Below are 13,510 nucleotides of genomic sequence, written 5' to 3'. Positions count from 1 at the left end.
CTATTGTATCTTGTTATGGCGAATGAAAGTTGAAATTCATACATCGCTTGTTTGCAGGTTTGGTGATTAATTGAAGGCCATATTTTTTCTTGTTATTCGGATAAATCACACATTTAAATCCCCGAAGTTTGAGACTGGAGTTGTTGGATACTAACTTAACTATACATTAATACATATTCACGTGTTTATCTCTTACGGCGTAGACAGAGCCAACAGTCTCGCAATGAGACGTTGAGCTGTATGGCTTAATGGTGGAATTGAGATTCGAATAGTGACAGGTCGCAAGCTCATCGCCTAAAAGAACAATCCCAATTATATTCGCCTATCCTTTAGTCGCCTTTTACAAAATCGGGAAAAGTGGTATTTTTATTCACTAAGCGACTTTTAAAGATGCTCTATTTCATTTATTCAAATGTGAGAATTAGGCAAACGTTTTGTAAACAAGTATGAGAAGAATGATGCCGTGTGGGTCCCGGCACCAATACAAAAAAGAATAGGATCACTCCATCTCTTTCCCATGGATGTCGTTAAAGGCGACTAAGGGATAGGCTTACAAACTTTGGATTCCTTTTTAGGCGACGGGCTAGCAACCTGTCACTATTTGAATCTCAATTCTATCATTAAGCCAAATAGCTGAACGTGGCCATTCAGTCCTTTCAAGACTGTTGGCTCTGTCTACCCCGCAAGGGATATAGACGTGAACATATGTATGTATGTATGAGAAGAATGTTTCCTTAGAAAACTATGACAAATATTAGAAGTTGGTAAGGCGCCGTGTGGTTTCCGGCACTTCAGAATACGACCACTCCCTTTTATCTTTTCCACTTTTCCCATGGATTTTGAGAAGAGAACTAAGGGATATGCTAATAAACATGGGGTTTTTCATTTAGCAACCTGTCACTATTTGAATCTCAATTGCATCGTGGAGCCGTACAACTGAACGTGGTCACTTTCAGTCCTTGGGAGACTGTTGGCTCTTAGTACTCCGTAAGCGTTAAAGACGTGGTCATCTGTATGTGTATGTCATCAATTATGGAAGTGTTTTCCAAAGTCGCACATTTATTCAAAGAAAATAGAACACCTTAAAATTATGCGCAGTGGAAGCGTGCTGGGCCCATAACCTAATATGAATTAAACGCTTGAGTCACAGAAAAGAACTGAACTTTATTTGAATTTGAATACACACATCGTATTACCATACCATAGACTAAAATAGATGTAAGTGATATTGTCGATATCAAATAAGTAGATACAAAATAACAAGTATCAATAAAAGTAAGTGTGTTTGTTTCAGCATCTCAGCTCATGAATGGTGAATGACCAATCTCATACATTTATCATGGCAAGTGAACCGTGAATTATGTAGTTATCTTACAAAGAAACCGTTTGGCCCACTTCTTAGATTGCGGGTGCAACACTGACCTTTATATGTCTCATCGCTGGATAGAATATGTTTGCGATTTGTTCGGGATTTCTGGGGAATTTACGGATAACAGTAGCCTGTGTGTAACATAACTATATTCTAAAAAACTTCATCAAAATCAGTCTTTAAAATCGATACGGCCTCTGTGGCGCAGCGGTAGTACGCTTGTCTGTGACACCGGAGGTTCTGGGTTCGAATCATGGACAGGGCATGATGAGAAAATCACATATAAGACACATATCGTTTTAAGTGATGTTACGTCTATAAGTGATAACACATGTAAGAATAAATCTTACTACTCTTTTACTAAGTCTATTATATATCTCTTCACAGTCAAATTTCATTCTAATCGTCAACATTGACAAACGTTGCAATAATAATCCAAAAATAGAAAAACACTAGTACAATATACCATTTTTACCTAGAATAGAATAGATTTTTTTTTTCAAAATTGGATACAAGGTATCACTTATTGACGTCACATCACTTAAATCTGATTATAACTACTACCGCTTCCAAATCGCATGTGTAGAAGAAGCGGCGGAACAAACTACCTGCAGCTGTACTACCTCTTGATGTTATGAGAATCCAGCCATCTTATCTAGTTTACTACGTTTAAACATGTCGGTGGACAAAATAAATTCGGTCTGTTGACACCATTGTAACCGTCGAAGGTAATTTTTTCATTATCTTATTACATTATAATATTTACACAATAACAGAGGCATTGCTTTTAATAACCAGCTAAACGTGAATTATTTGTCTTGCTACTGTTGGCTCTGTCTACCCAGTAAGTTATAAAGACGTGATATTTGTATGTATAACCGTTTCGCTGAAAGGTACGAAAATTTATTTTGTTCCTTATGTTCATTATGAAATAATAAAAATAATTTAGTATCAACCTATTACCCTTGCGGTGAGGGAAAACATCGTGACGAAAACACTCACCAATGCAAGTAACCACGAAACATAAATAAAAAAGATGTGAAACGCCATCTGTTCTACCAAATATGTACTATCAATTTAATACAACTGTGTGTACACTTTTCTTTAAGATAACAGTTTGCACTTCAAACCTATAGATGGCGCTCTCCACTAGTAACTTCAATTTTGACAGGACCGGATTGAGACGCGCTCGAAAATGCCATGCCAGTTCGGTAATGGCCGCCGTCGGGGTGGTTTGTATGTGTTTACGTCAGTGCATCTCATCTTGATTCGTTGTTTACATTATTTATATTGGCATCTTAACAATAAATCATTGTGAACAAGTGGTTATTGTGCTCGTGATTGTGAATTACTACATTAGCGAACGATTAAGTGTGTTTTAAAGAGTTTATAACCGCTATGTGCGGTGTATCGCTCACGCGGCGTTGAAATGAGAATGCATCTTGTGTAGTGTTGTGGTGTGCTAATTGGGTTTTTCTGCCTAAATGCTGGGCTTCAGGTCTACGATGTGCAATAGACAACACAGCCAGGCTTGCCTGAACACCTCCTTGTCTATAAGACAAGAGATTCAGCGTTTTGAGAGCGTGCATCCGTCTATTTACGCTCTGTATGATCTTGTGGAGTTGGTACCTGATCCGTTGCTGGCACAGCAGATACGGGACCACGTCGTTGCTATAGAAGGTAAATATTTGTTTTGTGTGCCTACCTATTATGTATTGTGTAACCGATTAATTTCAGAATACGTGCCTGGTAGAGTGTTCTTATTTTAAAAAAAGGTTCGATATTTTTTTGTTTATATTTTCTTACTTGCCAGTTATACGTACATAGATAACCGACATTAAAACATTTTGCATATGAACATGCAAAATGTGGCATATTAATTATTTTTTTAAATCTATAAAGCCTCAGATCATTAAAGGGTACAGGGAATCAAACTGATAAGATTGTTTACATCCGTACGATGCGATAGAACCCTCGTTTCTAAGGACACTGCTACATTGGGGTGAGAAACTGAAACGGGAAATAGACGCAGGTAGGAAATTACCTACGATAATCTTTGGGTAGGAAGTCAGTGGATGTAAAACATAATGGTTCGCAGGTAACAATGTACAATGCAGGTACTTACAATGGTACATAGGAATAGGAGCCCTTAACATCCCAATGAGATAAGATTTCATAAACAAATGTTTGGCACGTATGCAATTAAAAAGGCTGTTTTGATTTTTCGACAGGTAGGTAGTTATAATGGCTTAATAACCTAGTTAATTGTCTAATATAATTATGTAGTTTTTTACGCCGATTTCCTTCCCAACCTACTATTATACCATAAATAAAATCAATTTTGTCGAAGCATAAAATTGCTTACTATACATTAAATAACAGTAGGTAGGTACTTAGTGTATAGTGTATAAATTCTTTTCACTAAAGAATTGACTTCATATGCCCTTCGCTATCATTTGCTTTCGCGTATTATCTTTATTTAGCACCTACTACTACTAGTACTATGACAAGATAACGACAATAAAACGATTATATAAACCAGTTCTATCATTAAAGAAATAAAGATTCTTCATTAATTAAATTAAAAAAAAAAACATTTTTGTGTTGCCATTGTCTGAAAAAATACGTTCGCTTTTAGTTTCGTGGTTGAAAGAGACATAGGTTAGATAGGTAGGTACCTAAGTATTATTTTTATGTAAAATGTGAATCACCCAATCCAGGATCCATGGTCAACCCTGGGCTTCGTCTCCAGAGGGGTGAGGATGCAACTGGGACAAAATCCAGGAGGAAGAAGTTAGGGCTAAAATTAGAGGAAGTACAGTAGTAGTTGTGTGTGTAGTCATGTGACGCGGCTCTGTCTACTCCGTAACATAAAGACATGATCAGTTTGCTGTATTGACAACAGTTAGTATTGTAGACAAACACGTATGTGACCTTTGAGGTTATTACCGCGGCTCTGTCTACTCTGTAAGAAATAAAGATGTGACAGGTTAAGGCAGTGTGGTTGCCGACACTAGAATAGAACCACTCCATATCTTCCTATGCACATCGTATAAGGCGACCTTGGGATTCTTCTTGTAGGCGATGAGCCAGCAACCTGTCACTATTTCAATCTTAATTCTTTCATTAAGCCATACCATACAGCTAAACGTGGCTTTTAAGAATTTTCAAGACTGTTGGCTACCCCGCAAAAGATATAGACGTGACTAAATATAATAAGGTATAGAATAAAACGGAAGACAAGTGTGTGTGTGTGTGTGTGTGTGTAAAAGTACACACGATCTTGACATTTGGCAAGTTCAATGCCTCTCTTCCGCGTCGGAACTGGGGCGAGACAAAAACCGGTAGGTTGTGTAACACACACTTGATTTAATTACACACTAGTTGTCGTCTGCGGGTGTGCTCGTATTTAAAAAAATTAAAGCTTGAACCAACAAGCTTTAATTTTTTTTAACACGAGCACATATTTATATTACTGATACGGTTTAAGTATTAAAGTGACTTCGTCCCCTTTAATCTCTTTAAATTTTGTAAAAATAAATCTATAAATGCAATGAGCCCGCTTTTTGTGGATAAATTACCTTAATATGTCTTAATGTTATTATGTTATAATTTTTTATGGTAAATGAATTCGGGATGACTAGTTATTAGGATTTTTAAGGTTATGAGTTATCACATAAATACCAAAGCCTTCCCAGTGAGTAATATAAGACTGTACTCGTAAAGAGAATGACCCGCTGCATAGGTATGCCTAATAACATTATTAAGCAACATAACATAACATGTAATCACGTTTATATCCCCCGCGAGGTAGACAGAGCCAACAGTCATCAAAAGACTGAAAGGCCACGTTCAGCTACTTGACTTAGTGATAGCATTGAGATTCAAATAGTGACAGGTTGCTAGCCCATCGCCTACAAAAGGAATCCCAAATTTATTATCCTATACCTTAGTCGCTTTATAAAACATCCACGGTAAAGATATGGAGTGGTTCTAATCAAAAGTGCCGGAAACCACACGGCAGTAAGTTGGTTATCAAACAATAAATAGAGCTTTGTCTAGAAATAAAAATTCGAATGTTAGTTCAGCTACAAAATAGTTTTATGCTTACATCGTAAACTGAAATTCTCATAAAACTATGAACATTTGTCACTCGGCTCTTAGTTTTAGTCAAATTTGGGTCACACTCTGTAAATATGCGACAGAATACATCACCAGTGCACATTATAGTGAATAATAAGATGATAAAGTATAAAAGAATTCACCGTATGTTGTCTGATAGTAAGAACGCTTCGTAACTTCCTGCCATATAATAACAATGAATAATTACAAATAATTGGTTGGTCCGTATTTTATCTTGTTAATCTATCTTCTTAAAATCCCGCACACATGAAGAAATAAGGACCTCTCAAACTGTTCTCATGGGATTTGCGATAAGGTTAGTACTCGGACAAAAGCTATTTAGTGACTTTCAGAGAGTGTCCAGGCCCCGTGGTGGGGCACGCGCGATGCCGTTTTTATCGTGCGAAAACCTATCGCTGTTTCGCTTTTTATTATGACGTAAAACTGGACAGCGATAAATTTTTGTTTTTTTAGGGGGCAGTATCCATAATACAGATACGTTTGAAAGTGTTTCAAATACACTACATTTCGCATAGTCGATTAGTAGCAAAATTAACGAACAAATTAAATTGTATTGAACCCTTTCTTCGGACTTTAAAAAACAAAATCAAAATATGACCCCGATGACTATAATTACACCATTTAGCGTGGAATGCAATTGGTCCACTTATCATAGATAAAAGATGGCCGCCACTCGTATCACTGCAATTACGGAGACAAATGACAGTGCTATCTGTTGACGCTACTACTGTATAATTTAATGATATGTTCATGTTACGGTTGGACATAATTAGTTATGGCATCGCCGTGTGAATTTATTCATTTTGGATTAAAAAAAAAAAACAACACCTTAACTATTATTGGATAAAAAAACACTTTAACTATGAAGTAATTGTTTATGGTCGGTTCAGTATTTCTGCAAAAATTGCCCTTCCAAAGTTGTTCCAAAGTTGCAAAATTCTTTGTTATTTACTAGCGACCAACCTGCTATACACGGGTAGTATTAATACATATAAACCTTACTCTTGAATCACTCTATCTATTAATTAACAAAACTTTATCAAAATCCGATGTGTAGTTTTGACGATTCAAGCACACAGAACATGCCTACATACTCGTATATATATATACATACAGACCTAGGAATAGACGCGGGAAGGGTCTTTGTTTTATAGTGTGAAGTGATTTTTCAGAGTTAGCGCCGTAAGAAGGAAACTGTACCTTTTGCCTTGCCTTTTATCTTTTTTATAAGAACTAAGCTAGATTGAAAATGGTCTGATCTCAAATTGAATTTTTTGTAAGAAAATGGACGATGGGATTGTAGTGTAGGGTAAAAACTTGTATTTTTTTAACCAACTTAAAAAAAGGAGAAGGTTTCTTAATGCGACCGTTTTTTTTGTATATTACCTCATGTCTCAGCATTTTTGTAGTCAAAAGAGTAGTGTCCGTGTGGTCCCATTGAAAATTGGTTAAGGTCTGGTCATAAATGTGGGGAAAAAATATCTGAGTAATTGATTTTTGAAGAGAATAAGCTCTACTTACTTTGTATTCCTAGTTCTCGGCTTTGATAGAATTTCTTGTTTCTTCCATGTTTTAGTTCGTTCCAGTTTAATTGTGAATTTCAACGTTGCTTTAAAAGGACGTCCTTATTTGACTTTCTGCCGTCTGGTCTTATTTCTGACTCATTAAATTTTATTTGTCTTTATAAGGAAGCGGTGAAAAGACTGACTCTTTTCAATACAAAATATGAACGCCACTGTTTAGGGGATAATTTATTCATTTTAGACATACATACATACATAACATTACGCCCGTCTCCCATTGGGGTAGGCAGAGACTATGGATTTCCACTAGCTACGATCCTTACAGACCTCTCCCGCTTCCTCTACAATCATTACTCTTTTTATGCATTAACTCCTAACATTCATTCATTGATATTATTACGTCTCTATCCCTTGCGGGGTAGACAGAGCCAGCAGTCTTGCAGCCACGCTCAGCTGTCAGGCTCAATGATAGAATTGAGATTCTAACAGTGACCGGTTGCCAGCACATCGCCTAAAAGAAGAATCCCAAGTTTATAAGCCAATCTATAGTCGCCTTTTACGACACCTATTCTTTTTTATATTGGTACCGGATAACCACACGGCTCCTAACATCTCCCTTTTTTAAGTCATTGAAATTACAAAAAATTCAATCATAGCCTTGAATAAATTTCTAGTTTGTCAATGTTCGTCGGCAATTTGGCTTTACCCTGGCCGCATTCTCCTGGAGAGAAGCCAGCGAAAGGCTGCGAAAAAGAATCCAGACTATAATGGTCATTTTAAAACAATGAAAAAAAAGCTGAATCTGTATGTTAGAATGCTGATAAATTATAAATTTAAAAGAGATAACTATATGATCTTTATAACAATCCTAGTGAACCTAATTTAGATTTGATCGCAATTATTAATTTTCTTCCACCCAGAAATTGACTGGAAGAGATTGCAGTACAATACAAATGTACCATCTCTGTTTTGTATACATACATACATAAAATCACGCCTCTTTCCCGGAGGGGTAGGCAGAGACTACCGTTTTGTATTTTTAATTAATTTATTTATTTAAACATCATTGTACAAAATACAAATGTATAGCACCATTGGCGGACTTAATGCTCGAAGCATTATCTACCAGTCAACCATTGGGTCTGACAGAAACCTTTATGTGGCGTCAAACTTAATAAATATATTCAAGTATACCTACACAAAAAAAAAAAATAAACATACATAAAAACTACAATAAATAAACAATATACAATAAATGAACAATAAATAGGTGCAGCGATTACCGAAATGAGTAAAAAGGCTCATCTTTTACTCTTATTAAGATTTTTATCTATCTATCAATATAGCTTTTTGAGACAGATAAAATCGAAACGCGTATATTTTGATGAAATCATAATTAATCACTTGCGCATATACGTTTTGTGTCTTGCCGTGCCGTGTGGTTTCACGCACTTTGGGATAGAACCAGTACCTACGTCATATTATTTTATTGTTCCATCACTTCCATACAGCTGTTATATTTTACGGAGGTTTTTAGGTTATTGTGTTCATTTTATCTTATCCAGGTGTAGTTTATTTACTATCTGCTTACTAATCTTCCGTGGTCACAAAACATAGTACGCAATATTTACCACGTGGGAGGCTATCAACCAAACACAGTTATCTTATTTGTTTACTTGATATCCTCAAACAACGGAATTTCAATCTTAAATATTCTTATTTTAAGACGAAATTCATCTACAGAGTACAAAGCAAAACCAATCCATTTGTTAATTACAAGGACACAAGCCTCCCACGTGTTCTGCGCGTTTTAAAACGAAAATTTGGTAGTTACATACCTATTTGGATTCCGAACATGTTTGGGAATGATTTAAAAATATTTTAATATATTTTTCCTTTTTTTTTTTTCAATAGTCTAGTTCTATACTCATAAGGATTGTCAATTTTTGAACAAATTCGAATGTCAATGTCATTCATTTACCTATTAATCAGAATGTCCTTGTAACCGTGGCCAGAGTCATCGGGTCGATGACCCGCCAATTCTTGGTGAGTAATCAAAAGTAATTTTGCGATTCAATCAATCATCTAACTTTTGATTTAAATCGTGATTTATTCCATAATATTCCTTAAGTTTTGATTTAAATTTGAAGTTATTTATGAGATTATGAAAGGCTATTATTTTCTTTTTATTATCTAGCGAATGCCAAAAGGGAAATTTTCTTCTTAAATTTAAGAGTTAACTTTATATGTGGAGCGTACTTTTTGCGCGAAAATCAATCGCTGTTTCGAAAACGTAAAACGGGACAGCTATAGTTTTTCGCGCGATAAAAACAGCGTCGAGCGTGCCAGCTACGGGGAAGCAGGTTACAGGAATGCTTATTTATTGGCGGCATTAATTCGCAATGATACAAATTTGTAATTGAATATCAATGTGGCATTTTTAAGGTAAGTCCACAATTACGGACTTCCCACCACATTCTGTTAATTTTGCCGCTGAATTGTCTGGGACTGATTATTCGTATATTCGCAGGTAACTATATCTAATGGCCGATTCTTTATCTGCCACCTGTGGAAGTGTGCCCCTATCAGATGCCTATACCTCGACCCTAACTTAAAGTGAATTACTGTGTTTAAAAAACGATGTAGGTACCGTTTGTCACTTAAAGTTTAATAAGTCTAGTAACTTTTGTCGAATTGCTTGAGTACTTACTTATACATAATTATCACGTGTCTACCCTGTAAGTGATACTCGAAAAGACTGATTCAGCTGAATTAATGAAAATATATTGAAACAGGCATAATGAAAATTTATTGCAATCATGGGTTTTTATCTCACCGCGTGATGACTTTATTAGGCTAAGTTCATACCGTTAGTTTGTAACTGTACGCGGTTTCACAGTCCGCTGCCGGCGCTGTGCGGAAGCCGGCTCGCGATGTTAACAGTGTGCTAACAACCTAACGTCGACGGCTCATGAATTTTCAAACTTTAAAAATGGAACTGAATTTTCGCGAGATTTTCATTCGGATTTCAAACTGATTTAGCAACTGGTTGCCAGTTGCTACGTAAATTTTAACTTTTAGCCGTAGAAATCTGATTTATTGATCAGTAGAGTTAGTGCAAGTTTTACTCGAAAAAACGAATCGAGCAAGTAAATCGAGTTTGTATTTGATTTAAACAGCGCCAAGTAGTGATAACGCGATGGTTCGAGTAACGAGTAATCGAGCAACACTCGCACTAACCTTTATTTGAGATGTCTGTGCTTTTGACTCAACCTGTCGTTACTAGGCTGGTGTAACGATCATCAAAATAAATGCTTTGCTGTAATTAAAAATAAAAAAGACGAGCAGAGGACAAAGTAATATATATTTTATCATTCAACGCACAACCAAAACCGCCGATTATCGATAATAAAATCAACCACGGGACATAAGACATGGACATAACATAGAAGTTTAACCTTGATGCAAAAAAGGCGAACTATAACCAGAGGCTTTAGCTATAAAAAATGTAAGTAGCTTTTATTTTTTGTGATTCTTTTAAACTTGTCGAATTCGAAAGCTTAAAACAAGTTTGTGATCAGACTGAACAAAAACAAACAATTTCTCCTTTCTGCTCGGAACGCAGGCAGATAACGTTCACAGCGATGAAAACTAGTAATTTTTGTGAGAAAATGCGTAACGTCAGCTTTCCCTCTCGTTAGAGCAGCTAATCACCTGTGGATAGTAGGCGACAGTAAAAATCTATGAAGTAAATTAATAATTACATGATTATTTTCCTTCTTAAGTAAAATGATAATATCATTTAATTTTCTTCTTAAAGGAAAGGATACAGCTAACACATATAATAAAAAAGAGGAAAAGAAGCTTCCACACTGGTCGGGGAGCGAATAAAAAAATATAGCACCTAAGTGCCAGCTAATTGTCTTTTCAGTATCTTTTACAAATTATAAATAATTTATGAATAACAATCTGTGAAGATCATGAATAATTATGACTAACGATCTGTGTAATGAAGAATTGTTGAAAATTATGAGAAAATACATTAAGTTTTATTACACCAGCGAAAGTAAGTTAACATTTTCACAGGTTTGTGTTTGAATTCCGTGATAGCTTGTGAGTTTCTCAGACTCTCCCTCTTGATAACAGTTTACATTTATTGTAGTTATCGAAATGTAAATAATAATCGAAACGGTTCTACATTGCTGACAAACATACATACATATAGTCACGTCTATTTCCCTTGCGGGGTAGACAGAGCCAACAGACTTACGGATTGAAATAACAGAACGAACGAACGAAAAAGAAAGTGCACTGACTCCAAAAAGTCCGCTAACCTACAGACCTTATTATAAAACATTCCATAGACAATCAAACTTGTTTTCATTCCACGTGGGAAACTATTGTTAGCATTGTCTTCAATAGGCCAACGTTACATGCTTAATGATATGTGTGAATTTTGATAAAAACTCAGTTGAATTAACCTTTGTTACTAATTATGGTTAATTTTCATTCACATAGTGTGAAAGTGTTTGTCATGAGAAGGTCATTGAAAATAGCTCTAATGAACTTGGTATGTAATTAACTACATGTCTCTTATTTAATTAATGAAGTGAAATTAATTTTGCTTTCTTTATGCGATGTTTGAAGGAGTCTTTTTAATTTGTTTCTGTAACCTTCCTGCACTTTAGGATAATTCATTTTATCCCTTTCCTTTCGTAGTAAAATAAAATCAAGGGAAAGGCTAATAAAATTAGTATTCTTCTTTAAGCTGACGAGGTAGCAACATGTCACTATTTGAATCACAATTCCATTATTAAGCCATACAGTTGTACGTGGCCTTAAAGTCTTTTCAAGACTGTTGGTTCTGTTTCCCGTAAGGAATAAAGACATTGTATGTATGTAACCTTCCTAACCATTGTTTTTCAAATGACATTGTTGTTACAGGATAAAACATCTAAACCGAATAAGTAATGTGAAGTATATGTTATCTGTTTGCTTAATAGGCAATAAACACTTAGGATTAACCGTTATCGCAGTTCAACAACCTTCTTATCAGTCCCACGATGTCTTGTTTCGACAGTTGATTTATGATGTCCATATTCAAGTTTTCTGGTGCCCGGTTTTTTAGGCAAGGGTATTCCTGAAGAACTGACAAAGTGGCCTCTGTCCCGGGTTCGAATGCCGGCCTGCAAAAATTATAAATGAACTTTTGTGGTTGGCCTAGCCTTGGATGTTTAGGTATGTATAACTTTTATTATAAAACATATTATCGTTGAGTTAGTATGAACACAATTTCGCACTTCGAGGCTAACTCAATCTGTGTAATTTATCCCATTTATATTTTATTCGAAAATTGACAGATATCTTGAAAATCCTATCAAATAACTATACGAGTTATCCTTTGTAAACGTTCTAAGTCAAAAGGGTGTGCAATGGAGGCAATAAAGATTTTCCATTCCTTTTCCCCGATCAAAAATATTCTCACTTAATATACGATCTTAAAATTTTACAGCAATCCAAAAGCCCACGTGATCGAACTACAGACGCGTACTCTTTGTGAACGTATCAATATAGTAAAAAGGTGGGGTTGAACGTGCGAAGAATATAGCGTTAAGTGCGGTACACTCAATGGAACTGGTCCGAGGGTTTTGTCAAATTCCCGTTGCGGAAGCGTAAAACGTTTTCACGGTTTGTGTTGCAATGAAAAGATGCAATTTGTTAGTCAATTTGCAGTTTGGTTTGGATTTAAAAACTAACATAATTTTAAAAGTTCTTCTGAATATATAAAAGGATATTTTACGATTTACCTAGACGATTTTTAGGTGTTACCTTTCTTTTAGTTGTAGTAAAAGTCTATTAGCAAAGAGTGCAACTAGGAACACGCAAGTATGAAAGAAACTCCTATTTATAGAATTTTGTAGTTATTAAAAGTGACAATACCAGTGTTAGAATTTGTGGTTGTTACTGTTACGAAAATATAAATTACTTAACTCGTGACCACGGCCATGACATCAACTCAGGACTTCAATTAGACTAGCATTCCTAGACGCTGAGTGGATAGGCCGGGAACGAGTCACCGGTTTTAGGGAACTATTAGCTGTGGCAGATAAAAAAATCAGAGATATAGTTGTATTATGGATTAGAAAATGTTTTAAATTAGAAACCTTGACTGTATCCACTTTGGCTTTTGAGCAGAATTTAATATAATGCTGCATACAAAATTGATTTTATTTTTGCGTAATTTTGTTATATTTAATGTGTGTGTTATAGTCAAGTGCGAAACGCAGTGATGTGACAAAGAAACTATTAAAGGAGTTTGCCTGGATTGATGAAATTATTTTCTGATGCATTTATGTCGTTTTCCAGTTCTCCCTTTCCACAAAAAGTGACACTTTGTGTCAATATTTATAAAGATTCGTCATGCATCATTATTACATCAACATCTTCAAAACAATCTTAGCCTTAACGTACCTGT

The 13,510-nt window shown here is 35.5% G+C and overlaps 1 protein-coding gene across 2 annotated transcripts in view; it reads left to right on the top strand.

The window, feature by feature from the left end:
- The first annotated feature begins 2,592 nt into the window (after positions 1-2,592).
- LOC106132498 (centaurin-gamma-1A) overlaps positions 2,593-13,510 on the top strand; it is a 214,968-nt gene continuing 204,050 nt past the window's right edge. For both annotated transcript variants that reach the window (XM_060945751.1, XM_060945750.1), the window contains exon 1: positions 2,593-3,049. In XM_060945751.1, the coding sequence (XP_060801734.1) occupies positions 2,854-3,049 (196 nt within the window). In that variant the 5' untranslated portion in view covers positions 2,593-2,853. The remainder of the gene's footprint in view (positions 3,050-13,510) is intronic.

The sequence above is a fragment of the Amyelois transitella genome, chromosome 9, assembly GCF_032362555.1.
Source record: "Amyelois transitella isolate CPQ chromosome 9, ilAmyTran1.1, whole genome shotgun sequence".
Classification (NCBI taxonomy): Eukaryota; Metazoa; Arthropoda; class Insecta; order Lepidoptera; family Pyralidae; genus Amyelois; species Amyelois transitella.
The sequence above is the reverse complement of the archived record's forward strand: the minus strand, read 5'-3'. Positions and strand labels throughout refer to the sequence as shown.